The sequence below is a fragment of the Laccaria bicolor genome, genomic scaffold (genome assembly GCF_000143565.1).
Source record: "Laccaria bicolor S238N-H82 LACBIscaffold_14 genomic scaffold, whole genome shotgun sequence".
In the NCBI taxonomy this organism is placed as follows: domain Eukaryota; kingdom Fungi; phylum Basidiomycota; class Agaricomycetes; order Agaricales; family Hydnangiaceae; genus Laccaria; species Laccaria bicolor.
The window spans coordinates 1,001,288-1,027,664 of NW_001889885.1; the positions used below are offsets into that span (position 1 = coordinate 1,001,288).

Consider the following 26,377-nt stretch of genomic DNA (forward strand, 5'->3'; position numbering starts at 1 on the left):
AAATCGTTGTGCAATCCATTATGCAAACGACTGTAATTTGTCTTGGAATACTCTAAAAATATCTTTTGGAAGTTCCTTATTTTTTCCCTGTTTTCCACCAAGAAATACATAATACATCTATAAAGATTCTTTTCAATGAATGAATGTCAAATATTGATAAAATATGTTGGAAAACATGTAGAACATATTGAGATACATATATAGACAATTCAAATTAACCCAATATCTTTCAAGTAAGTTTCTATATGTTTTTAACATGTTTTATAAGTATTTAATCTTCATTTATTGAATACAATCTTTGTAGATGTATTACATGTTTCTTACTAGAAAACAGAAGAAAAATAAGGAACTTTCAAAAGATATTTTTAGAGTATTTCAGTGCAGATTATCTTGTCATGTGTCCAGTGTATGTGGCCTGGCCCAGGCTCAGGCGCTAAAGTTGCACTAACAATCAGTTAGTCAAGTTCTTTGAGGTTTACGGTGTGTTCCCGCTATCACTTTCTTTGAAGCTCCTAACCATGCACCCTACAGTTCACCTCTCATGCCATATCTCCCTGGGCAAGGTGCGGACTAAGTGCTGGATATGGGATGTGGGAATATGACAAAGTGGGCAAAGGCACAATTGAGGGAAGGGAGTTGTTTGGAGTTGGTGCGTGTTTCTCATTTTAAAAATGGATGTGTGTGCTCAGATATTGCTGTGGTGTCAGTGGATCCAGCACATTCACATTGGGAATTAATGTGTGGTTCATGGTTCGAAGCCAATTCTCCAAAGTGTTTCCCCCCACAAAATTCACGCAACCATTTGACTCCACCTCAATGCAATTTTGCATGCACTAGGCTTCAAATCATACAAACCATACCTCTTCAAAGCAAGGTCCTGCCACTCTGTGAGGCCATGGCTCAGGCCACGGCTCAAGGCTTCATGCATGCATTGTGAGCCTGAGCCTTGGGCTTTCCTGGGCCTTGATGACGGCCCAAGAAGGCCCAGCTTTGGAACGGCTGGCCCTGGCTGGCTTACGGCTTTGGGCCGGGCCTGGCACATCACTAACTGCATCAACAGATATTTTCGCCCTGCGGAAGTATCAAAACTAGCCAGGGAGAAACTGTAACTCCCCACTAATTTTGTGATGCATTCATATCCACAGCGCTGCCAGCAGTCAGGACAAACTTCCGATAGACCCTATAAATCGTCACTCGAGTCGAAATATGTATATTTTCCGATGATAGGTGGAAGTTGGAGAAGTTATCTCGTTCGTATGCTTTATTCCAAAAAACTTAGTGCGTGATGCTGGACTGAAGAAAGCTGCCGGGGAGGCGTTGGTCCAACACGCTGGAATACTTGTTTAATTGCTGCCGACGAAAGGTCATTATGAGGGGCCATTAATTTCGACCGATTCGATGTGCGAAGCTTGATCCCGACCCCTGGTCTCCGGACAGTAGAAACAAGTGGTTGGGTTTAAGGCTGGAAAGGAGATGCTGTGATTTGACTCTGAGAAACGGCGACGTCGGAAGGGTCGGAAAGATACGTAGCGAGAGAAGCGGTTACAAAAAAATAACGAAGAGGCTTGGGGTGAAGATTCCTGCTCAAGGTTGCCATCTCACATTTAAGTCCTGAAACGTAGCATGGGTAAGTACCTCTGAAAACACGTTTTCCGAAACCTAAGGGGAAAAAATTGCATTCAGCAAATAATCCATTCCCAATAACACATGCATTGACCCCGTGCATCCTTACTTACCTAAAAACCAGCCTGACCGACGGTCATTTTGTACGCGCATCTAAGATGGCCTGACAGTCGTTTCCGAAGAGGGTGGCACTCACATTGGCGCAGTCTGTTCCAGATTAAAGTGACAACCTGGGCCAGAGGCATGTTCGTCTCGCAGAAATGAACAGACTTCTCCACGAGGAAAAAAAAAGACATGCCATGAGTAGAGAGAGGCCAGGCACGGGGAGTTTAAATAGACATGGTGAGTTGAACAACAAGGAAGCCAGTCCCAGAGAAACATTGAGTTGGGACTTGCAGATTTGTAATTCTGCACAATTTTGAGTTCCATGATCGGACGGAAAGACGTTGCGGTGTGGTGTGGGCGGGCCGCGCTGAAATAACATCTGCGTCCATTTTATATTGTAAATACCGTCGAAGACAAAGAGGACGTCGATAGCCGAGAACCCAGTACCCTTCGAGTTGCCCCGAGTCTTGCAATCGGCCTGCGGTGAGAGCAAATTTAAGGCTACAATATTCGGATTCAGAATCCATGATGGAAATGCACTCACCGTTATGCATTCGCTCGAACTGAGGAGCTCCGCGACGCGTTTAGCGTGTTTCCTTTCAAATTCCGTCGCCGTTGAGTCAAAGTTGGGTTGAAACCAAGTTGAAACGAAAAATGTTGGTTTTGTTTGTTTGTGATACCCTTTTCCACTGGCAGAGCCACACAACGTCCACTTGCTCATCCTCCTTATCTTACCATCATGGCCTCGAGGAACGCAGGATACCATTCTCCCCAATCAAAGTGCGCTTGCTCGACTCTTATTTGGGCTTATAATCAACTCACATTCGGTACAGCAGGTACAACGGCGACCTGGGCAAGGCTCTTGCTGCCGAGCTCGGAATTCTTTTGGAGGAGGTCGGGAAGCTGAGGGACGAGAGAAAACAACTGCAATTGTGAGTTTTTGGATGAAGGACTCCTCCAAATTGATCACAGATCACCCCCGCGCAGCGAGGTAGCCGAACTTCTAGCTATGAAAGCCAAACATGGCTTTGGTGGGGAGTTTCAACCCGATTGGCAACCCCCAGTGCGTTACATATGCCCGAGGGCAATCGGACGACTTACGATGCGACTTGTAGATGCCTCCACCCGCAATCGAGGCACCCCTGCCTCCACCAGCGATCGAGGATGTTCCGCAAGCCAGACCTGGGTGGCGCGTAGTGCACAAGCGACCCGAGCGTAAAGCAAGGACGCAGCCGAAGATCACAGCAGGCCCAGGTCCATCATCCTCTCCAGCTCCAGCGGCTCTTCCCCCGCCCGTTCAAAACGTACCTTCTTGGGCTCAATGGCGACGTACGTCCTGCGTTCAATCATTCACGTCATCACTCACATATCCTACTAGCGAACCCCCTTCTGGCACCTACGCCCGTCCAACCACCCGTTCCCACATCCGTATCCCCTCCACCACGCGCAGGCCTCTTTGGTGCGTCTACACCTCCCCCTCCAGGCGGCGGGGGCAGATAAATTCAGCTGAATACTCACCATGGATCACGACCCTCACCATCAAATCCAGGACCATCGACTCCTCCACCGAAGTGAATGGACACTGCGGGGGGCATATATCACCCCCAACTATCGCAATCGAATCGAACCCATAAACCGATTTCCCTATATCTTTATCGTATACATCCATCTTGGCCGGCGATAGAGGACCGACCGCGAGCTAAACCCGTTCGGTTCAGCTCTCCGCGGCGTATCTTACAGTGTTCCGCCATTGCTGTGCAGCGACGCTTTATACCATACGGGACCTCCTCTAGGCAGGGGGAAAGGATTGATAATTTATTGTTTCTTGATGATATACATAGCAAATCATTGTAACAATGTAAAATAGATGTAGGGGCCTAATCCAGTATCTAGTGTTAAATGGTGCATAGCCACTTTTGACAACGTTGTCACCTCACACTTCGCCTTCACGCCTCGCGTTATCGTCGTGCTCTCAACAGGCCGCGCACTACTATGAATATTGTCAGATAAATCTGGGAATTTCTGACCCCTGCCCAGCTTTGAAATTGCTTAGAGACTGTCTGTCTTGGCAGGGCGCTGCCTTCTTCACTCCTTCTACATCGCTTTAAACTGCTTTAAACCGCAATGAACAGCGCACCAAATTTGGGCCGTAGCCGCATTCCTCTTCTCGGATCCTCATAAAACAGGCCCTTTCTCTAAACCTCTTCACACCTTGTCGTTTCTCCTTTTCGCTTTTGCCACTCGCCATGTTCGTTCCGTTCATCACCTCACGCGACTCCCGGGGAAGCCTTTCTCGGCGGAAAGGTGGAGGGAAGAGCAGTTCAAGTTCAAGTTCGGGGAAGAGCTCGAGTTCAAGTTCCGGGAAGAGCTCGAGTTCGAGTTCGAGTTCGGGTAAAAGCTCCAGTAAAAGCTCGAGTTCGGGGAAAAGCTCAAGCTCCAGCTCAGGGAAAAGCTCGAGTTCGAGTTCCTCAAAGACTACGACCATCAAGAATTCACCCTCCAAGTCTTCGAAGAGTACACCGGGAAGTCGGGGAGGAGGTGCTGCCCAGGTTATACCAACTGGGCAGCTTTTTGCTGGGCGCATTGCAGGCGGGGGAACGAGATCTCAGATTTTTGGATCCAGGTGTGTTGTGCACGATCTTCATTTGATTACTCCCTAAAACAGGCCTTTTAGAACGTATGGCAGCGGGTACCCAGGAGTAGTCGGTCGCGGTACCGCAGGCCGTGGTTTCCCGTTTTTCTTTTGGCCGATTGTATGGCCTGTAGCTGTTGGAGCTAGTGCGGCTGCGTATCTCAGTGGTAGCGATGAGGTTAGAACAACTTGCTTACTCCTTGCGTCTAACCATTAACATACATCACAGTACGGAAAACCAGATAATACAAGTCGCCCAGGAGGACCAATGGCCACCGCCGCCTTCCCCTCTAAAACGGGAACATGTATCTTCCAACTCGTCGCAGACAACACGACCGTCGCCTCCCTCATCACCAGTCTTTCATCCAACTGCAGCACTTACCTAGGTTCGTCCGTTGCAACCAAGCCGATACCATTCAACGCCTCCGATCCGGCTGCACCCAAGCCGGAACAGGTCATCCAATATTATCGCGCTAGCACGATTGCCCTCACTCTGGATGGATACAATAACACTGCGACGATGGCTTCTGACACTCCTGATACAGCGCTTCCCTCGAACGTTGATCTCTCACTTATGAATTGTTTAAACCAGACTATAGGTGTTAATGCACCTTTAATAGATGGGGCGATTCCCCGATGGACTACTACACATTTTGGACTACTGGGCTTGATATGGGTGGTGCGGTGTTTGATTTCATTGTTTTAACGTTACTTCTCGTATAGTGACTGCTATTGCATGAATTATGACCTTTTAACGATTCGGGTTATCAATCGTCATCAGCTGAATTGATAGGAAAACAGTTTGAACTCCTGCCTAATTTTTATTCCCGCTGGTTCATACCTGTCGACGACGGATCTGTGGATAGATCCGGAGTAATTTCCTGCGATCCCCTTCCACCCACATGATCCACTGAGTCCACTGAAACCTCCAGTCTTCCACGTAGCAAAGGATTGCGACTTCAAGGTACCAACAGGCTAAGTAGTCTTTGAAATGACGGAACCACTGGCTGTGGCACTCCTCATTAGACTTTGGTTACTGAAAACAATCCTGACTATCCGAGTCTCTTGGGTCGTCCAAATACCCCGATTTTATTGAGGGAAAGTCTCTAGTCACTCGAAGCAAGCGAGTATGTAGGATTTGTAAGCTTCAGAATTGCTCCCGTCACGGTGCCGATTTTGGATTCACTCCGAACAAGCTTTAGACCCGTGCCTACGGCACGGCACTCGCTAACGCTCGGCCGTTCCTCCAGCACTGGTCACAGCTTGCCGGGAGCACGCCCCCTGGACCCCCTGGTACACATGTTTAATCCTAGTTCTGGTACACATGTTCAATTCTGGCTCTTCTTACATCTCAATCAAAATAAAGTGACATTTATCAGTACTTTTACCATTTACATCAATCTAATAATACCTCTGGATAGACTACATTTTGTGTTACAGTTTGTTGTGAACCATCTTTGAAGAGAACTTTGATACGGTTGCTTGATGTGCAATGTGAAAGAGCCACATAAAGTTGTCCATGTGTAAATACTGGGGTCCGAACATCCAGTCCTAAATGTTTCACTGACTGTCCCTGAGATTTGTTGATTGTCATGCAAAAGGCCAGGCGAACAGGAAATTGCCTTCTGCATAACTGGAATGGAAGTTCACCATTTGAAGGCTCAAATCTTATGCGGGGAATGAATGCTGTGTGTCCTGCAAATTCTCCTCCCAGAATGTGTACTTCTAAAACTCGGGAAGAGGCACAGGTGAGGATTGCCCGGGTTCCATTGCATTGTCCATTTGCTGGATCAATATTTCGAAGGATCATTACTGGTGCACCTATCTTGAGTTTCAATTTTGCTAGAGGCATTCCACTAAGGTTGATGGAATTGAGGTATTCTACTGGGTATTCAAATTCACCATCCACACCTCCTTCTCTCATAATAGAGTCTGCTGAGTGAAATGTAAATTCATTTCCACGCATGCGTTGAAGTATCGTTTCATTGAGATCATCAACATCATTATTTCGAGCTGTTAAAATGGTCCGATCAAGGAAATACTGGTCATTTCTTGCATTTTGAGACAAAGTGGTTAGGCCAGGATAGAGAGCATTAATTAGAGATACAACATCATTCCCACATTTCATTCTTTCTGGCAGAAGAGTAGAACCATCTGCATTTGTATGCTTCCCATGCCCAATTTCAATAAGCCATCATGCAAAGTCTTTTTCTTCCTGTGAAGTATTCTCCAGATGCATATTCTCTTTCAAAGTCAGAATGTTGACAGATGTCCAGAGATGTGATCGCTGAAAACACTGGCTGACAATTTGTTCCCGTCCACCTTTGACAACTACTGGAAGAATTTGTTGAAAGTCTCCTCCAAAAATAACAGTAACTCCACCAAATGGTACATCTGGTTGATCTCTAATATCTCTGAAGCTAATATCAACTGCTTCTTGACACAGTCTATCTTGCATTGGTACCTCATCCCAGATAATTGCATTGACAATTTTCATGAGATCTGCTAGATGTGTCCCTTTCTTAATTGAGCAACTTTTTCCATCATGGAGTTGAATTGGAATACGGAATGTGGAGTGAGCAGTTCTTCCTCCAATCAATTACAGGGATGCAATGCCAGAGGATGCAACACAAAGAACTATCATTCCATTCCCTCGAAGATGGTAGCAAATGGTATTGTAAAGAAATGTTTTTCCTGTTCCTGCAGGACCATTCAAAAAGAACATTTTTGGTGTGTTACTTTCTATTGCATTTATAATGGCATCATATGCTGCACGTTGCTCTGCATTGAGTTGACCAAGTCGTTGTTGAGCTTTATGGGGGTGGAATAGGGAAAGGAAGAATAAAAGGTACACCACCACCAACAGCAGGATTTTGAGGTGTTCTCCTATGCTCAGGACTTTCCAACATCCTTTCTTGACGCTCTCTTGCCCTCTCAATATTTCTATGCCTTTGTGGAGTATTAGGAGGAGAATCCCTAGGGAATAAATGATAGTTAAGTAATAAAGGCAGGGAGCAAAAGAAATATCCTACATCAAGACCAAAAGGACAACTGAAGCATATATTCTGATTACCAAAAAAAAGAGAAAAAGATCCACATATTGAAGCAACTAACCAATCAGCAAAACCTTGTGAAATCCTATCATCAAAAGTGATCAGAAGCAATCCAAGTGGACAAAATGTCAATTGAAGGTATCTAAAAATAGTTGAAGGCTTTCCATAATGATCAAAATGTTATCCAGAAACTTACAAAATAATGTATCAGAGTTCGTGGTGGTTTGTGGAACAGTGAGGCAGGAGCAGCCTGAAGCCGTGTTGAGAAGTCTCGTGAGGGTGTGAAGTGCTTAGTAAGATAAAGCTGAATTTGTCAGCCATCAATCCTTTGTGTTTTCATGTATAGAAGAGAAGATCATCAAGTCGCATTGATTCCGTTTTGTCTAACAAAAGTTCTGGAAGTTGAAAGCCTACAAAGTCAAGCACTATCGTATTGCAATATGACTTCAACTCAAGCGTCATTGTTATCTTACTTCCCCACCGCGCTCGAATCACCCACAGCCACGGTACATCTCGAATACGAGCCAGACGCTCTTCCACCAAAACCCTCGGAGGACTGGACGCGCTTCGTGTGCATTAGCGACACCCATACCCATACATTTCATGTCCCAGATGGCGATGTGTTGCTTCATAGCGGGGACCTGACACACACCGGGAAAGTGGTTGAATTTAAAAAGACGATGGAGTGGCTGTATGGATTACCCCACAAGCTCAAGATGTGAGTCGTTTTCATAGCCTTATGCGAGCTTTTCTTGATATTGGGAAATTGGAGGAAGTATCATTGCAGGGAATCATGATCTCACGTTGCATGAGGATTGGTACGCAGACGAGTATGACAGATGGCATTGGTCCTCTGGAAAACAGGTTTGCTTTACTCCCCTTCCTATGTAGGCAGTTAAAACTTTGCTTCAGGATACCGCTCCCATCCGAGAGATGCTCAAAGGGAAGAGAGCCATTGATGCGGGCATTGTCTACCTTCAAGACGAAGAGTACAAGTTCAAGGTCAGGGAAGAAGGAAGGGAATGGAGCGTTTACGGCTCACCCGTTCGTACCACCATTTCGGAGTCTGTTCAAGTATCGGTGATACTGTGTTAGTGGTCACCAGAGTTCTGCGATTGGGCGTTCAACTACAAGAGAAGCGAAGCCGACCGTGAGTTTCTTATTCTGCCTGACTTGTTTGATCTGCTCATTGACCGTTATATAGGCATCGTCTCGAAGATTCCTAAAACTGATATTCTGTACGTCCGCTTTTAGAATCCTCCTTTCCCTCACCTCTCATTGCGCAGGTTGACGCACGGCCCGCCGTTCGGAATTTTTGACCGATGCGTAGACGGCGAAGACGCTGGCTGTGAAAACCTCCGTGCCCGTTTGGCTGTACTAACACCTCGCATCCATCTCTTCGGACACATCCACGAAGGACGGGGAGCGTATATTCACGCTTGGGACCCCAACAATAAGGGAAAGATCCCGCTTGTACAATCTGACGACGAGATTTCACAAGCGGAGATGGACACTGAAGAAATGGCAGGGTGGAAGAGAACCGCATTCGTAAATGCCGCAGCTTGGCCCGCTGGGACTAGAAGATCGCGAGATGGAGTAAGGATGCCGTTTGGTGGGCCGGGGTTTCAACCTGTAGTCGTTGATTTGAAGGATTAACCTGCGTTGGTTGTGGGTTATGAACGAAGTAGGTGAGGGGACCTTCATGTTGCACAGCGCTTCAATTATTGACTTCCGCTTCGTTAGAACTACATGATGATTCCTCATGCGTGCCGGACCCACACTGCCATCATTTGTCAAGTATTAAACCGGTAGTGAAAATCTTAACAACCTAATCACGATGGTGAAAGTTGGCACAATCTTTTGTTGCCATCGGTAAAGTGCATCCAGATGCTACTCTGACTTTTACATGTGGGCCCCACAATTTGAAACTCCTAGTGAAGATAAAACGCGAAAACTTGAAGGTCCTCCTATCATCCAGAGGAAATAGTCATTGCCCCAACTGCCAGTGCTTGTGACAGCCCCAATCCTTACCTGTGGAAACGTCCCTTGGCTCATATTCTCAAGCGCACGACTCCCTACTAACGATATATTCTGAATCTCTGCAACATCAAAAAGTAGCTGATATGACGTTTCTCTCCAAATTTGGCAGAACTTTGTGTTTTTTTTTTTCTAAATAGCTTTTGGACGATACACGGGGACAGCAACCTGACGACGGTCACGAAAACTCCAAGATGGTCGGAAGTTAGCATGCAGCACGAAATATATTGGGAACAGCGGGAGAATGGCAGCCCTTGTACTGTTATTGGTCAGCATTGAATGGACAAAACAACTTGAAGGCAGCGTACAACCTGCAGGCAGACATGATCGCAAGTCCTATGCGCCTCGCCCGGAGCATAGCGAAGACGTATCCTCACAGCTATGTTCTTACCTGGGTTGGCCTCTGGACTTGACCACGACAAACACGGAATCAGGTTGAAAATAGTCTCGGTAAATGTAGTCTTGTTCTGCAGAAAATCTCGCACATAACGCTTTGAACCCTGAAGATTTTGAAAAACTTGTCGGCCGTGAGCTCCTCCTGCGCACATATGACAAGTCTATCAAATATTGGAACCCAGTCAACTAGAGCGATGGAGCATATATTCCACGAGGACTAGTACAATTTGGTACTCGACAGTGTACCACATAATACGGGACCGGGAAACGGAAAGAGGGTCCAAGAGTATCAAGCTCCGGGATTTTTCCAAGGAGGCCAGAGCGTTCAACAGATAAGTAAAGGCCAAGGAGGCGGCGTTACCCAAGGATCCATTAGTTTCTTTGATAGCAGGGGAGGCGACAATCCACTCCATACGTCCATAAGTCCCATTAAACATGCCCAGCTTTGGGCCGCACAATCCAAAGCGAAAGCTTTCGGAGTCGCGCACACCGCAAACAGACCCACTCTCAGTACTAAGACGTCGCCTACAGTTGTCTCTCTCCTGTGAATTCTGGCAATCAGTCAGATCAGACGCGAGAGTATGTATCTCATCCTTGACTTCAAGATTGCCTTGAACAGCACCCACGCCAAAATGTGGGTTCGCGCGGGAATCGCGCAATTGAAGCCATTCTTCAATCAGGGACCATCGTACCATCGGGTCGCAGATCCGATTCTCAACTCCAACTAGAGTTGCGATTTTGGTTGATGACGAGAGGGCGTGAATCGGATGAATCTGAAAACGACGATGTGTTTAACTGAGGCGTCAGTATTCTAGAATTTGGGCAGTCATTCTGGCGGAGATGAAACGCGCGATCATTTTCCGTTGCTAGCGGTTTCCAATCTGGTTGTTCGTGTGGAGCATGATATCTACCTTTCAGTCGCAGTGAAGCGTCTTCATATAGGGCACCGAGGTTCCTTCATCCTCTCGTCTGGGTAGAGTATGGACCAGGGAGGCTGGTATGGTGGCCTGTAAATAGGCTCAGAAATGTAACGTGGACACCAATACTGAACGATAAAACGACTCTCACCGTGACCATAGTCCAAGGAAAGAGCCCCGATATAAATTGCTCTTACTTATGTACTTCCATCTAGCGAGGTGACCACCACCGGCCTCGTTCCGTATGTGAGCCGTGTAAGCGCCACATGGCAGAAGATAAAGATGTTCTGGCGGGTGATGAGGTCTCACGAATTTCGGGGTGATATTTGGGTGATATTGAATTTACTTTAGGCGCTTGAATAAATGCGAGGATGAAAATTTCTCGAACCGTTGGACTTTTCATCGGATGGGCGTCATCCAAGGCCATCGGGGGTGCCTCCCATGACCACCTGGGGAGCGCCTTCCTAGGTCATCGGAAGGGAAGTACCCTCGGATGTTGGGAGGAGCGCCCTCTTACACCACAATAAGGGCTGGTGGACTGCGAACCGAGCCGCTTCCAAGTAAATAGAACGATTCTGGCAGCCTGTTAAAGGGTCTAATCAAAGGCCCCTCCCTCCCTCAAAATTGTATCTGCCGTAAAGCTGTCAACGCATATGAGACCGGGAGGAGCACACACATTCTCTGGAACGACAAACAGCATGGTGCCTGAGTTCGATACCTTGTCTGAAGGGTTCTGATTCCCTTCACTTAGTCATATCGGTGGAATCTGACGGGATAGAGACACGCATGACGTACCAGATTTTGCCAGCTTTCGGGTGCGTTCCGGTCTTCCAGCGTGGACTCAGAGCGGATAGTGAAGGGATCTTCGCGGCGTCCAATTGGATACTAGTGCCGCGAGCCTAAGTCTTGGGACGAGAGGTTTCTCCAAAATTCTAACCTTTTCTTGCCTAGACGAGGAGACTACAAGAGACTTATGGAAACGCGATTTTGAGCAAAAAGGTGTTTGCCTCTTCGTGGTGGGACCGAGTTTAAGGCTTCAAGAGGTCTGGAAAAGATAATATGTAGGTTCAGGGATTGGCAAGGGTTTAGTGTGCAAAAGGAAAGAGACAAACGACATACCAATTTGAGGACAAGATAGCACGTGTCAAAAATTTAGTGCGTTGTGACGGAGCTCTAACATCGTTCTTGTTCTTGACCGCCATACCATCCTATTTCCTCGTTCTCGAGCACTCTCGACGCCTGAAGCACGGGGACCGTCATCATATGCTACTTAGCGCTGCTGATATGGATTTCGCGTTGTGGGGAGGGTCGAGTTCAAAGCCAGAATGTCCGTGCTCCGGATGGTCAGGATGAGGTGCGTTGGTTCTGCTTCGCTCGCCAGTATGTGTACCAAACGGCTTCCCGTTCCGCAGGGCTGCAGAAAGATACGCGTCAACAGCACCGAAACGCGCTTGCAGTCACTTTTTTGTCTCATCGTTCGCCACGGCAGTTTAGCCAGCGGCGACGCGCCTTGACGATGCTCTTGTTCAGTCAGTCGTCATGGGTGGGTCAACCTTATCGGCTTTTCAGCGCTTTTGAGCCTGTCTACGCCACGAGGGATTGTGCATGCAGCGTGTTAAGGCCCGCACCAAACTCCGTTCTATGTAACACTTTCGTCACCACTCGTCACCAAACTCCAAGTTCTGACCTGGTTTCTAGTATCACAATGAGTCTGGACAAAATATGAATACTCACAAACCTATGTGAGCCTCCACAAGGAGGGGTGGTAGAAACTTATCCGCTGGCAATCTCAATTCCAATTTTTTGTGGGCGCCATCAGATGCCGCTCAGCAACACATGTTCGACTTTAGGATCAACCACGACCCGGTAAGAATCGTTCATTTTACACTTTTGTGCACTTCTCTTACCCAACTGCACACGTAGGGCAAGATAGGACACCACACATAATCTCTACGCATAAGAGGAACGAGGTTTCTTTTCGTTTTCGTTTTCATTGCCGGCAACGTGGACTGCTTCAACGCCTAATGTCACCGTAAAAGTGCCCCTGTGTAGGCCCACGGATAAGACCCCTTGAGCACGCATGTTTGCCTGGCGTGCTTGCTTTATAAAGAGGTAAAGCCCCCTTCGTTTCTCATCCTCTCTTGTCGCTAAAATTCCCTCTGCTGGATCACCAAGCTCTATCCCTTTGCTCCGCTTGACTCCTCTCCCAAAGACCTCCTTAAGCTCACTTTGAAAGGATGGGATTGCTTCTTCCTGCGTCTATCGATCGCTCAAAGGCGCCACACCTGGTTCTTTTACAGTTATCTATTCTTTATACTCTGTGGCTCACAAAGATTATTGCGAATATTACATCTCCTTGCGAAAGTAAGCTACAATCCATGTCTTTGCTTCTCTTCCCTTCGTCAGCGCTTACAATTTGTTCAAGGATTATCATTATCGTGACTATTCGGCGTCTATCCAATTTTTGGAACATTGGTCTCGACCAATGTCTAGGTTTGTTTTCGCATTCTATTTCCTCATCAAAATTCTTTTTTCCGTTGCCTTGTCTTCACCTGCGCCCAGTCCCTCCGACAGGTCTCGGACCGAGGAACGCACCGTCGGCTTCCTCATTCCTAATCGACAAAACGCCTTTCCCATCTTTTTTAATTTTGCAATGCCCCGAGTAAACCTTGTTTAACCGAGCAGAACCTTCTCTAGACCGTGGAGGATGCGCCGCCCAGTCTACAGACTGCAGGTCCACATTCAGACGCTCTGGACGCCACTGCCAGTCCCTGTGTTTGTGTTGAGGACCCTGCGCCACGACGGCGCGACCTCTGCCCCTCTGATCATGCGCCTGATGCCAGACGTCAACTCCGGCAACTCGCACACAAGAAAACATTTTTTGCGTCGCGCTCAAATTCGCTGCTCCCAAGTTGCCTCCCTCGTCCTCTACGATAGGTACGTATGTCTTAGTTGGGTCCTCATCCTCGGTATTTACTTTGATAAAACTGCAGGGCCGAACACAATTGATATCACAAGCATGACCACTTTTGATGTAATCTTCCCAGGTGCCTATCATTGGAGATGTCGATCGCGCCATTTTTAGACACAGGCTGCTTGACCCTCCGCCGTCTGACCAACCGTTTTTCGAAAGAAGCACCCTGTTAATATCAAGCCGCATTGCCTCCGATTCTAATTGGATTTCTATATTCCGGTTCGGACATTTACCCGCTTGGCTTTCTCTTATTGTCTTCTTGACAGTGTGTTTCATCTTTGCAGTGGAGTGCAGCGCCAAAAAAGTGGTGCTATCGCTGATCAAGACATACAGGACTAGTCTAAGAATAAGCGACGAGAACCGATGAACAGAGGACACGACAGAAAAAATAAGGTGGCGACAATGTCGCACGAGGTGATAAAGAATAAAAGTAAGTGGTTGGGTATAATGCGGAGGGGGGTGGTATGGGTGTGGTGAAGGAATGACTCGTAAACGGGTTTTCATAATCAACGTGTCGCGCATGAGGAATTCGGAATGAACGAATGGTCGTCGAGACACATCCGAAGGAAGGCCGGCGGTTGATACCCAGTACGCCCCGGACGACACAACCTCGATCGTGAGTGGTGTGGTAACGCAAAGAAAGCGACTATGATTACAGGCCCGAGGGCGAAAATAATGCTGGGGAAGAAAAAAAACGTACAAGCGCGTTTTTGGGCTTGCTCCAAGAAGTTTGCCAAGGGGAGACAGGTGCGCGATAATACACGTATCCAATATACAAAGTCCAACGAAAAACCTAGACGCGCAGCATCCGGAGGCTTAGAACCCATGTCCTGCCATCATCTCGTCGAACCCGAGGAGGCTGTCGAGGTTCTGGCTCTCATCAGGGTATTGGCTTCCCTCGAGGGCTTGAGTGAACGCTTGCCCAAACTCGATTCCGCAGGGAGCGCCGAGGTCATCTTGGTACTTCGGTACACCGATTTCGATGGGGGGGATGGCGCTCAAATCGAAGTCGTCCCCAAGAAGCATCTCAGAGCCCGTGGACCAGAGCGATCCGTTGGTCTCCCATGAGTACGCCGCGTACTCAGATTGCATCTGCATCTCCAGTTGCAGATCGAGCTCAATTTGACTAGGCTCGGATCCGCAGTATGGTTGAGGGAGAAGCGCGGACGTGGGGGTGAAAGGACCGGAATTGGGCGAGGAAGGACCTGAGGATGATATGGAGCCTCTGGACGAGGAGGGAGAAATGAGATGAGACGGGAGAAGGATCGAATCGTGCGGCGGCATGGTGAGCGCGTGTAGTTGAGTTGGGTCGCTCCTTTGAACAGGTTGGCCACTAATGCTGAACATACTTCTTAGGAACTCGGACGACTGTGGAGTCAAAACGTCAGTCTGGATCGCTGTTGCTGTGAAGTGCGGATAACGTTACCTGAAGGCTAGCTTCAAATTGTCCAACCTGACCGAACGATTGCGGTAGGTAGCTGTTAGTCGGCATGTAGTCGAAATCTGACACTGCTTCCTCATGACCAGGATGCGCTGATCGACGACTGATCATGGGGAGAAGGGAGGGCGAGGTTGGGCAAGAAGGCGTCATGTGGTAGATATTGGGGATCTGAATCGACTGGTAAGGAGGCGGGGTCGGCGCTGACGCGGAACGACCATGATGACGAGCTAGCATCGGGAGCACAAAAGAAAGGCTCTCGGATTCCTCATGACGACCCTTGGCCTTCTTGTTCTTCGTCCGGCCATCCTTGTCCTTGGCGCGCTGTGGACGATAGACGTAGTTGGGGTACATCTGCTCGTGCTCCTTCTTCTTCTCCTTCGCCAAACCTTCCCAGTACTGCCGCTCCTCGGCAGTCAAGCTCTTCCACTGCTGGCTGATCGTCTTTGAAAGATCAGCCTGCCGTTGCTTCTTCGCGGGCCCATCTGCTGCGGTCGCGGCCTCCTCCTGCGCTTGTTGGCGATCCTCGCAACATTTGCGTCGGAAGAGGATGAAGGCGTTCTCTGGACGTTTGATGTAGTCCTCGTCCCCCTTCTTGGGTCGCCTGTCGATGGCGTCGGTGCTGCACGACGATTTCCGTTTATGTGTGGACGGTGAAGGTGATGCGGATCTCGGGGAATCGGGGGAAAGGGTGCGCATGAAATGTCGTGGTGGTGGTGTTGTACATTGTGAAGGGAGTGGATAATGATCAGGCTCGAAAGGGGAATTAGAAGGGGAAGAGTAAGGACTGTCAGAAAGGTTATGGGAGATAGGGAAGGTGAAAGCGCGTGGCGTCGGGGAGATGATGGCAAGAGTTGGTGCTTGTTGTGGTGCGTCCGTCGTCACTTCTAGTGCTGAAAGGGAATGAGCAGGGGAAGAAAGAAAGAAAGACAGGTGCTCACATCGGGATTGGGTATCGCGAGTGCGTAGAGCAGGCATGATTGTTCGTCGGGGACAATGGGAAGATGACAATGGGGGAGTGTTCGTGAGAGGCGGGAGGAGGAGAATAATGACGGATTGGTCGTACGCACAAGGAGGGAGGAAAGAATAAAGGGTGTCGCAACGCGGATGGCAATCGTTTTGTTTGTCTCTCAGTGCGACCAGAGAACAATTGCACGGCGGGGCACAAAAAAGCAAAACAATACGACCGGACAGTTTTATAGTTCTCTAGTTTGGACTGGATACCAGGAAAGGTTCCGCCGAAGACACGAGTCCGAATTTCGTAAGGTTCGCCTCTATTCAGCTCAGTTCCACATTCATTGTCTGCGCCATTTAGGGACCAGAGAGGAACGAGATGCCGCTCTCCCGATATGGAAGGCATATCCATTTGCACATGTTTGTATCACCAATGAAGAGACGCGTCCACCCTGTTATTGTCCCGGCCATTTGGTCCGAGCGAACCATTGCGTCCGATTGTCCAATATTCCTTCTTATCGGTGAGCCCACGTAAGATCATCCCTCATGAGAGCGCCGCGGCATCCAAAAAAATAACATGACTCGTCAATCTGCCATTCCAGCCCGAAATCCCTCGTTACATCCAAGCTCTAGGTTACCTTTGCCTCCGTCGCTCATAGTCATACCCTCTCAGGCAATATATACCCCAAAATTCAACTGTAAATGAATTCGATCTTCTCTGCTGCGTGATATGGTCTAATGATATCTTGATAAAAATATCCACGTGCACAAATCCCAGTCGCCCAAATGATCCAAAATGTCCTAGCGCCTTCACAATTCCAGATGCGGAAGTTGAGAGCCGTCCGCTCGTCTCAACCACAAGGTTTCCCCCATCTGCAGAAGACGAGCTCACGTAAGCTTCTCATCACCCGATCGTGCATCTCGTACAATTCATTCACGATTCCTTCAAACTGCGTCAGACCTTCTCTTCCATTATATCGTCCTGCAATGCGATACCCAACTAATTATCAGATGAATTTTACTGGCTTATCTGTGCTAGGGCCGTGGTCTATGCTCCGTTCCACGGCTGTCTGGTCAACTCGGGGCTGTAAGAGAAAATCCCGTATCCTGTGATACAAGACGTCACTTTTCGATCTCTCGGTTACTTTCTTTACTGCCTAAACAGGTCGGAATTCGCCGGCCCATCAATATCAGTTAATATTTTGCTTTGCCCCATAACCCATGTCCTCATGCCCCTTCGTCGTCCTACACATTTCCGCGCCGAATTTAATCTGTAATAACCGCCCATGAAAGCCGAGCTCCATCAGTACATTCTAGGCGTCGACCGTCGCTTCGTAACTGATATAAAATTGTAATTTCATTGGAAAAGAACGGATGCAATTTTGAAACGGAATCAAGTGGTTCTGTAAATCGTCACAAAATCACAATTTCAAGATCATTGATCCAAGACCCAAGAGGTACTTATGATAAGATCGGGAGGGGATGATCGATTTAGAATTAGGATTCACCATTGTATGCTGAAATAGGAAGGACCATGCGTCGTATATCATATTTACTTCTGGGATTTAAGAACTGTAATGGCGGTATATGAATGGGTTCGAGTTTAGCTCCCAGCGTCAATACGAGAGATTGCATCGCTTTCAAAATAAGCGGACACTGTGGGTGCGGGAATTTGAGCGTCGAGTCAGTACGAGTCATGGTAGGAAGATATCGCGAGAGCGGTCCCCCGAGTCATCGTCGGGCTGCGCTTCTCGTACCCAATAGGGTAGACATACCGACAGGGCGGCAGTATACTCATTGTACGCGGTCAAAGCGTATATTCGATCGCGTCGTGATGTAAGTGATCAGGGGGCACAAAGGACACAGGGGTCCATGATCGCACGGCCAAGGTTTGCGCCATCGAAAGGAAGCAAAAAAATATTCACTAGTGAGAAGATTACGTTAAGGACAATGTAGATGAGTAAATGAGCGAGAGACATCTACGCCCAAACCACGGATGGATTGGAAATAGTTTGGAACGCCACGACGGATTTCATGAGGAATGGCGACGCGCTCGCGTCCTATGCACTTCACTTCTAAGAGACAATGGTAAATACGAACATCGACCGGGAATATCATAGGCGTACTCGCAACTGACGGGGTGACCATAATGAGTGATTGCTTCTTTGTGATTGGGAGCGCGAAGGTTGATCGGACGCGCAAAAGATTCGGTACTTATTGGCATCATTCGAGTCAGGTAGCGGTAGGAAAAATGGTGGGTAAATACTCACGCACGCAATGCGGGAATGCGTCAAGGCTTGACGCGCTGACGTTCAAAATCCAGAATGCGTACGCCCCTGTGTCGCCTGTTTTAAAAACGGCGGAGAGAGATGAAAGACATGGGACTAGAAACACTAGTAAGGATAAGCGCATTGACCTCGAAGCATCCCGACATTTTACGATCGCTTGTCATGAGCTCCACTCTGCCCAAATGAGCGAACAATGCAAAAGTGAGTAATCAAGCGGCTTTGGTGCGCCTATGATTTGACTTCGATATTAGCTGGTCGAGAACGCGTAGAAATGATTGCAGGGCCGAAGGATTCAATAATAACGGGTGATGATTGACATAGTACGATAAATGAGCGCAGCGTGTCGACGCGCGCTTTCAAATAGCCATAGTCAGAGTCAGAGGGGTGAAGCTACGCCGCAATATCCCATGGATCAAAGCAAAAGCAGGTGCGTGGTTCACCTTACTCTCACGAAGATGGTATGGTAGTTTGATTACCATTTGCGACGCGATGACTAGGCTGACGCCACTATCACGATCCACAAACATCACTTTCATTTTGTGCGTATACTTACTTCCCGACGCTGGACGCTGGACGCGTACAAATCCTAGGTTTAAGGTCGGTATTCTGAAAAATGTCCTTAGGTAAAACGAGGTGCGGAAATGAATGAACAGCCACCTTTAAAATCGGAAGTAACCGACATCCTACGCGCGTAATTGAGAATATTTCGCTTGACGCGTACGACCCCATTGTATTAATGAAGTCCTTCCACCTGTCAGGATTCCGGTACGATATCTCAGGGTATACATTCGTCATTGATAAGTTCCGTCGGGGAAGGCGGGGAGCGGATCAACATGGTCCGATGGGCATTCTGGTCTCCATGCATTATTCCTCTCAACCACGGACCTTAAAGCAATAAGTATTATTCCAGATCATATTATCCTGGTCACTGGACGACGAGGATTATCGACCGTTCGGGATTTATTGCGGGTCTGGGCATCGGCCACCGCGGTGTACTATCTTAGACTTAACTGATGTAAAGAGGTTGATTTCCGCAATAGTAACACTCACATCGACTTGTTGAATCATTCGTCATTTGTGGACACTTGCAAACCACTAAATTATCGATTGCCCTGGTTCAAGTTGAGGTTCGAAACAGTCCTTTCAAGAAGTGGCCAGAAATCAGTGAAATTGGATCAATACTATCATGCATGCGAGCTTGTGATATACCCACCCCCGCACTCACCATGACTCGACTTGACGGCGAGAATGGGAAAGTCAGAGCCTCGAGGCAGTTCAAAGAGCGTTGCCAAGGAGGCAGTAACTGGTATCGTGACAGCTCGCGTGCAACAACGGTGTGATCTTCCACGTTTCGTCACGCTGGCGTCATCATCGCTTTTCGCTCGCATTCCTTGCAAAGATTCCTTGTGCCCGCAGCGATTTCGTCTCACACTTTCGCCCAGTCATTTTCCCTGAATTTAGAGGAACACACACCTATGTCCCTACGAAAGAGACCTCGTAGCCCCTCTCTTTCCACCACTTTGGCTCCGACATTGAGCACGCCGCTGGCACACACGGTGGCATCGCCATCCCAGTCTTCCAAAGTATCGAAGAAACTGAAGCTCCACAGTTCTTTTGTTGATACCTCTCCATTCCAAACGTTCGCACACCCAACACCTGCTGAAGCACGCGAAGTTCACGAGCTTCTCCTAACAGCCCACCGTCCACACGAGCCGATCCGTAGGCGTCCTCTAAATTCCAACAACTCAGCAGGTACTTGCGGAAATGTACCAAACGTGATCGAGGCCCTCATTGGTACTATCCTTTCACAAAACACGTCCGGACAGAATTGTCATCGTGCCAAAACAAGTCTTGACGCTGTTTTTGGGAGAAACAATTTTGTAGCTATCGCTCAAGCTCCGAGGGAACGTTTGGTCGACGCTATACGATCCGGGGGCCTTGCGAATAAAAAAGCTGCCACCATTCAGAATCTTTTACACTCTATCCGGGGCAAGCATGGCGAGTACTCGTTGCAGCATCTCGCTGCCGCGGAAAGCAGCGGTCGGCGGATGTCCGACGATGAAATTATGAAAGAACTCATCTCCTATGACGGGGTGGGTCCAAAGACCGCTTCGTGCGTTCTGTTGTTCTGCCTCGGACGGAACTCTTTCGCTGTGGATACCCATGTGTTCCGATTGAGCAAGCTCCTTGGGTGGGTCCCTCAAAAGTCAGATCGTGTACTTGCACAGGCACACCTCGACATTCGCGTCCCAGACGAGCTCAAATACGATTTGCATGTGTTGATGATACAGCATGGACGATTATGCAAAGGTTGTAAGAAGACGGGATCGGGTCAGGCTTGTATTCTCAAAACATATTTGAAAGGGAAAGAAGTAGACGCAGACTCGACACATGAGGATTGATGATTCTCGCTTTTTTTGATGCTTCTTACTGTTATTTTTCAACTCTCTTTGTATTTTTTGTTGCACCTCCTCGCCTCAAGACTCTATTCTGGCTCTCTCGGGTCATCTGTGCTTGGTCGGCCCTCCCCGCCTCAACACAAACAAACAACCCCGGATTTGATGGTATCTAATCAGTCCCCGGTATCACATCTCGATCTCCAGGAACCATATGCAGATCCCAATGGAGCGCTAATGAATAGATCTCAGAATCGCCCACTCTTCACAGAAGAGGAATATCGAGTATTAATTTGAATGGTTGACCCACATCTTCACAGCAAAACTTTCCAGCAACGCTAATCTACTGTGGTAAGTGTCAATTTTCTATGTAATTTCAAGCCAGAACTAATCGATGGGTGCTTACATAGCATGGGAATCAGCGAATCACAATCTTGAACAGGCGAACCAGAGAGGCCACATGATGTTGTTTTGCCGAACACTGTTGCACGTGTAACGGCGTTCGGGCTTAGGGTTCAACACACCATCCAGTTATTCCATTTTCTATCTTCGTCGAACGTCTGCTGGGCCAGAAGTCAGCGCAATAATCTACATACGCTTCTCTTCTACAATCGAAATCCCATTGCCATGTCATTAGTCGGGCGCCTGCGCTAGACGTGACAACACGTGTACCGATGGTCGGGAAGGTTTGTGGGTGTTGTTCAGATACCCCTCAAGGATGATTCTTTTGTTCTTTGACCTTTTCTGATATCGCTAGGTTGTGGGCTCCTCGGCGAATCCATTATTCTGTGTGCTCTGGTTCAAACCCAATCCATATTGCGGCATACCCCCCGAGCATCACGAAACGTGCCTTCTTTATCAAATATTTGGTCTTGGGAACACTGTCGGCAGTGCGCCACTCCGCTACCATTCGGTTTCCGGGTTCACCCGCACAGTACCTCCCTTCTAGACCATCGAGAGTTACAAATGTGTTCATTTTGCCTCTTTCAGGTGTGCGCAGATATTGGCAAAGGCGTCGAATCCTAGATCAGTAGAAGATTCTCAATGCGCAAGCTCACAAGCGATTTACAAACGGTCAGCCACGATTTTGCATGCGCAGCCTCCTTTCGTGGTTCAACTAACTTGAAGCAGCTCGCCCTCGCGCGACTCACAAATGCTCGGCTGTGATTTCCGGAATCCTTTCCTGTTAAATTAGCAGGTTAAGGAGGTGCAGGTCTTTGTAAGCTCGGATTTCGGTCCTACGGTAAATTTGGTACTCTCATGATACTTTATTCAGGGTGATCATAGGTGATTTAACTCAGACTTGCAGCCGCCAGTGGCGTTTCCACAACTCCAGCGATTTTAGACACAAAACGATATTTTTCCGACGCGTCGGGGATTTTTACTCTTTATGCTGTGATCAAAGTGGGCGGTGCCCCCTCGCGAGTCGGAATCTCGCTTCAAGTCCCCCTCTCCTCCTACCCTGCAGTGGAACACCCTTAAGCCCAAGTCCAGAACGGCTCGCAAACCCCATTTTTGACACAGTTGCCACACAATCACATCGATAACCTGATCTACGTTTACGATGAAGTTTTCGATGTTTCCTGAGTTCTCATGCATGCCGGATCGCCAGCGCTTTCATCATGCCGTATTTCCATCCGGTGTTTTGTTTTTGCTAGTGAGCGAAAGCTAATTTTACTCTTATAATCCACGGGTTTACTGATATGTCTTCATTGCGACGTCTTATCCAAGTCACGGGCGCCCAGTCGTTCCCTCCAACCCCGTCGATCGAGCCGGTAGATATTAACCGTTGCCACGCACGCTACCAGACCATACTGTCTGTTTGACCTTGACTTTCCCCCAGCTTCGTCCGATCCCACAGCCCTGGCAGTTGTAACCTTTCGACCGGCGTCTAATTGTTAATTGTCTAACACCGTCATGGACACCAAAGTAGAGACCGACTCGGACGCGGAGTGATAAATTCACCTACCGTCTACGCACATGGATAAATGATCGATCGTTGACGGGGGAGGCTATGGGCAGAGTTTGCGATCCATGAGGCGGCCTCATGGTAGTTGCCGTTGTAAAGTTTGGCAGGTGAGCGCTTGAGCGTTCATTATTTTACACAGAATAACACTCTAAATAGATTCAAATTCACTCGACACGGCCTTCAGTCGTAAATTTATTTAATCTATTGATTAGATATTGTAATTTGTTTCCCCTCGGCCGTAATTCGTGTTTGTAGGATATCTGTCACCTCGTCGTCTTACAATCGTGTTTCAGGTTGGCGGAAGATCCACACACCCCGTTCAGCTTCGGTCTTGACGTTGACACCAGCGCCGATCCTGTATCGCCCAACCTGAACCATGACAGTAAACACATAACGACGGGCGTCTATAATTGATTGTCTTCCAGCGTCAAAAAACGGCAAAATCAACCGCTGAATTTGTTGAAGAGACCGACTCATATCTGAACGCGTATATTTACCCTACTGTAGTATACGGCGAGGCTGTGGGTGGTAGCTACATAAGTTTGCGATCGTGTAACGGGCTCATGCTACTTTTTGGGCGAACATCACAATCTGTAGAGACCTGTCGAAAAACCTTACAGCATCTTTCCTTTGCTTGACCCTCCGAGACAATGCTTATTCACGATGGTGACTCCATTAACTCGGGGCTAAAATCTCGGACTCCCTCAATAAGTGCCATTTTTCCCAGATTAAAAGCTCCGCTAATATCCTCCTTCGGCAGTTTTAGGTTGTATAAACAACTCGCTATCCACGAACATGCCATCAACTGCGACGGGGGAGACTATTGTTTTGACCCCTTTAACCTGGAAATAGGGTTGTTTGTGATTTGGGGATTGTTTTTTTCCGTTCTTACAAGTGTGTTTAAGAGAATTCGACCACGGTTCTAGTATTCGGACTCGTCATCCGAGGAGGCGCATTCACCTGCAAGCCAAAATAGCAGGAAAAAATTGGAACCAACAATATCCTTGAGGGTGGCAAATGTAATCTCCGATTTGCTATCAGCTAGCGCCGTTCGGAGGACGTTTAGATCCACCCAGAAGCACCCGCAAGTTTCAATGCGAACCGTTTTTAGCCTTACGCAAGTGGTAGAAACTCCGGAAAATCTGTAGACCAACATTTTCTGAAGACCTTCAACGGGCATGAAACACATATCGGAGGTAATTGTAAACGTTTCGAGCAGAGGCAAATGATCGCCACTTGATTCTTTCGGTGCAGCGGGGCCTAGGGAATCCACAAGCGCTTTGCAGCTCTGCTCGCCACCTATGAAATGTAATGCTAAGAGTGATTCAACTCTCAAAATGCAACTGATTGTCCATGTGCAGTCTTTCGGCGATGCTTAATAACAAGTAATGTGTAGTCGCTGGAGACTCCTCGACAAGTTCGACATGAAGTCGGGCATGGATGGAATCGGTGTATTATCGCAATCGTATAATTCGATGGTCATTTCTTTGATTGAGGGAGTAATGATTTTTGATAGGAGTTTGTTCAGACCTGTGTTGTAATTTGTGATTCCATCCTTCAACACCAGGTTTCGCAGGGTAGGGAGAATCAAAGTGTGACGTTCTTCTGTGTTCGAATACTCGTCAGACACAAATCGTTGTGCAACAAACTCTTGTAGGGAGTTTGAAGTACAACGGAGAATGTGATATGCCTGATCGTCGTAGATATAGCCCACATGTTATGCACCACTGACAAATGTTACAGCACAGCATGTTCACCACGAGTTTTCGGCCTTCCAAGTTCAACCTTTCCATATTGACCTTGGTAGCAGATTGTGGCATATATTTACGTCTTCCTCCACGCGCAAACGCCTCTCCCGGAGTTCCGACGAATGGCCTGATCTTGAAATAATCAACTTCCCTTGTATTCCCTTCAACCTGGTTGTTCGTGATTTGGTGTTTTTTTTTCTAGTTCTTGTAAATGTGTTCAAGAGAATTCGACGACGGTTCTATTCAGGCTTGTCATCCGAAGAAGCGCAATCACCTGTAAGTTAGATTAGCTCGATTAAAAATAGCAGGAAAAAATTGGAACCAACAATACTGATCCTTGAGGGTGGCAAATGTAATCTCCGATTTGCTATCAGCTAGTGCCGTTCGGAGGACGTTTATATCCTCCCAGAAGCATCCGCAAGTTTCAATGCGAACCGTTTTTAGCCTTACGCAAGTGGTAGAAACTCCGGAAAATCTGTAGACCAACATTTTCTGAAGACCTTCAATGGGCAGAACGCCCATATCGACGGTAATTGTAAACGTTTCGAGCAGAGGCAGATGATCGCCACTTGATTCTTTCGGTGCAGCGGGGCCTAAGCAGTCCACAAGCGCTTCGCGGCTCTGCTCGTCACCTGTGAAATGTAATTCCAAGAGTGAGTCAACTTTCAAAATGCAACTGATCAACCATCTGCAGTCTGCCAGCGAGTTCAATCCAAGACAAGTAATGTGTAGTCGCTGGAGGCTCCTTGAAAAGTCCGACATGAAGTCGGGCAGGGATGGAATCAATGTATGATCGTTGCATAATTCAATAGTCAGTTCTTTGATTGAGGGGGTAATGATTTTTAATAGCAGCTTGTTCAGACCTGCGAAATTGTAATCGAGTGCACGCTTCAACACCAGGCGTCGCAGGATAGGCAGAATCAAAGGGCGATTTTCTCTCCTGTCCATATTGTCAGCCATGAGATGCTGTGCAACAAATTCTTGCAGGGAGTTTGAAGTAAAATTGAGGATGTGATAGGCCTGATCATCGTAGATGTAATCCATAGACAACGTCGTAAGCGATCGTAAGGCGGAGGGCCATATATCAAAGGATTTTACATATTGTGGCAGGTAGAGACGCTTGATTTGCGGCATAGTCGAAGATCGGAGTATATTGAGGCTTTCTCCGAAGTTCCATTCGCGCCCGGAGACAAGATCAGGTGTTATGAGAGAAAGTTGCTCCAGGATGGGAAAACAGCTGACCAAATTTACGAAATAACAGAGGAATCCTTGGGGGAGGCGTAGTGAGACGTTTTTCCATCTTGACGCTGTGCCGATGAAGGTAGACGTGTAGAATACGTGACCGCAACATATGTCCAGATTTGGTGCGTCGATGTGGATTGAGAGAGGGCGGCTTTTACACCGTGAAATCCACGAACCCAGGATATCTTGAAGATCGAATGTCAAAGTGTCTCTTCGGCTTACAAAAACTATAGAAGACCAGAGTTGGCTCGAAGACCAGGCAAGATCGCGCCACGCCTTGCAAACTGCACCAAGGCGCAGAGGCCACATTTCCTGCTCGCCTAACCCCTCCCTGGTAGCATCGTACTCGGGGTGACATGCAAGAATGAAGATCTCTGTTATAAGCTCTGGCGGCAGAGTCCATATGGAGGTGCACTCGTTGATAGAAGTTTTTGCTGCGAAGATCGTCTGTCTCAGCCGGATGATTTCTCTCTCCGCGTCAACGACAAATTGTTCTAAACCAATTCGTGTGTCCTTGCGATTGGAAGAGTTGAGGGGAGTTTGAATGGCTTGATGGAGTTCGGGCGGCATATTGAAAAACGTCGGCTGCAGATGGTGCTCAGCTT

At 47.8% G+C, this 26,377-nt stretch overlaps 11 protein-coding genes across 11 annotated transcripts; 5 read left to right on the plus strand and 6 right to left on the minus strand.

The window, feature by feature from the left end:
* Positions 1-313: 313 nt before the first annotated feature.
* On the plus strand, positions 314-937 carry LACBIDRAFT_298739 (uncharacterized protein; the record flags this gene model as incomplete). Its single annotated transcript, XM_001881835.1, has 4 exons — positions 314-406; positions 460-480; positions 532-649; positions 708-937. 4 exons carry the CDS (start codon positions 314-316, stop codon positions 935-937), a joined length of 462 nt encoding a protein of 153 aa, XP_001881870.1.
* A 1,530-nt stretch (positions 938-2,467) lies between these two features.
* LACBIDRAFT_328000 (uncharacterized protein) lies at positions 2,468-5,667 on the plus strand (the record flags this gene model as incomplete). The annotated part of the gene is made up of 13 exons (XM_001881836.1): positions 2,468-2,508; positions 2,565-2,660; positions 2,701-2,791; positions 2,844-3,057; positions 3,107-3,187; positions 3,766-3,786; positions 3,861-4,119; positions 4,174-4,277; positions 4,318-4,351; positions 4,394-4,538; positions 4,590-5,039; positions 5,471-5,500; positions 5,563-5,667. The coding sequence occupies 13 exons, from the start codon at positions 2,468-2,470 to the stop codon at positions 5,665-5,667; spliced, it is 1,671 nt and encodes a 556-aa protein (XP_001881871.1).
* A 2,186-nt stretch (positions 5,668-7,853) lies between these two features.
* Positions 7,854-9,069, plus strand: LACBIDRAFT_298745 (uncharacterized protein; the record flags this gene model as incomplete). Its single annotated transcript, XM_001881837.1, has 6 exons — positions 7,854-8,131; positions 8,190-8,277; positions 8,326-8,457; positions 8,509-8,563; positions 8,618-8,651; positions 8,700-9,069. 6 exons carry the CDS (start codon positions 7,854-7,856, stop codon positions 9,067-9,069), a joined length of 957 nt encoding a protein of 318 aa, XP_001881872.1.
* Positions 9,070-9,582: 513 nt separating this feature from the next.
* LACBIDRAFT_328002 (uncharacterized protein) lies at positions 9,583-10,541 on the minus strand (the record flags this gene model as incomplete). The annotated part of the gene is made up of 3 exons (XM_001881973.1): positions 9,583-9,709; positions 9,842-9,917; positions 10,034-10,541. 3 exons carry the CDS (start codon positions 10,539-10,541, stop codon positions 9,583-9,585), a joined length of 711 nt encoding a protein of 236 aa, XP_001882008.1.
* A 1,397-nt stretch (positions 10,542-11,938) lies between these two features.
* On the plus strand, positions 11,939-12,585 carry LACBIDRAFT_298746 (uncharacterized protein). Its single transcript, XM_001881838.1, has 2 exons — positions 11,939-12,090; positions 12,176-12,585. Exons 1-2 carry the CDS (start codon positions 12,027-12,029, stop codon positions 12,487-12,489), a joined length of 378 nt encoding a protein of 125 aa, XP_001881873.1. The 5' UTR covers positions 11,939-12,026; the 3' UTR covers positions 12,490-12,585.
* A 726-nt stretch (positions 12,586-13,311) lies between these two features.
* On the minus strand, positions 13,312-14,259 carry LACBIDRAFT_298747 (uncharacterized protein; the record flags this gene model as incomplete). Its single annotated transcript, XM_001881974.1, has 1 exon — positions 13,312-14,259. The coding sequence occupies one exon, from the start codon at positions 14,257-14,259 to the stop codon at positions 13,312-13,314; it is 948 nt and encodes a 315-aa protein (XP_001882009.1).
* Positions 14,260-15,475: 1,216 nt separating this feature from the next.
* On the minus strand, positions 15,476-15,631 carry LACBIDRAFT_169971 (uncharacterized protein; the record flags this gene model as incomplete). The annotated part of the gene is made up of 1 exon (XM_001881975.1): positions 15,476-15,631. A coding segment is annotated over one exon (156 nt), but the record flags the coding sequence as incomplete, so codon positions are not given.
* A 2,404-nt stretch (positions 15,632-18,035) lies between these two features.
* LACBIDRAFT_298749 (uncharacterized protein) lies at positions 18,036-18,447 on the minus strand. The gene is made up of 3 exons (XM_001881976.1): positions 18,400-18,447; positions 18,256-18,342; positions 18,036-18,204 (listed from the first exon to the last, which is right to left on the minus strand). The coding sequence occupies exons 2-3, from the start codon at positions 18,275-18,277 to the stop codon at positions 18,071-18,073; spliced, it is 156 nt and encodes a 51-aa protein (XP_001882011.1). The 5' UTR covers positions 18,278-18,342; positions 18,400-18,447; the 3' UTR covers positions 18,036-18,070.
* A 1,445-nt stretch (positions 18,448-19,892) lies between these two features.
* LACBIDRAFT_235799 (uncharacterized protein) lies at positions 19,893-20,819 on the plus strand (the record flags this gene model as incomplete). Its single annotated transcript, XM_001881839.1, has 1 exon — positions 19,893-20,819. The coding sequence occupies one exon, from the start codon at positions 19,893-19,895 to the stop codon at positions 20,817-20,819; it is 927 nt and encodes a 308-aa protein (XP_001881874.1).
* Positions 20,820-21,189: 370 nt separating this feature from the next.
* On the minus strand, positions 21,190-23,160 carry LACBIDRAFT_328006 (uncharacterized protein; the record flags this gene model as incomplete). Its single annotated transcript, XM_001881977.1, is given in 8 exon segments — positions 21,190-21,200; positions 21,220-21,320; positions 21,641-21,835; positions 21,965-21,996; positions 22,275-22,427; positions 22,614-22,676; positions 22,794-22,896; positions 23,063-23,160. 8 exon segments carry the CDS (start codon positions 23,158-23,160, stop codon positions 21,190-21,192), a joined length of 756 nt encoding a protein of 251 aa, XP_001882012.1.
* A 1,609-nt stretch (positions 23,161-24,769) lies between these two features.
* On the minus strand, positions 24,770-26,342 carry LACBIDRAFT_328007 (uncharacterized protein; the record flags this gene model as incomplete). The annotated part of the gene is made up of 2 exons (XM_001881978.1): positions 24,770-24,804; positions 24,857-26,342. The coding sequence occupies 2 exons, from the start codon at positions 26,340-26,342 to the stop codon at positions 24,770-24,772; spliced, it is 1,521 nt and encodes a 506-aa protein (XP_001882013.1).
* Between the last annotated feature and the right edge of the window lie 35 nt (positions 26,343-26,377).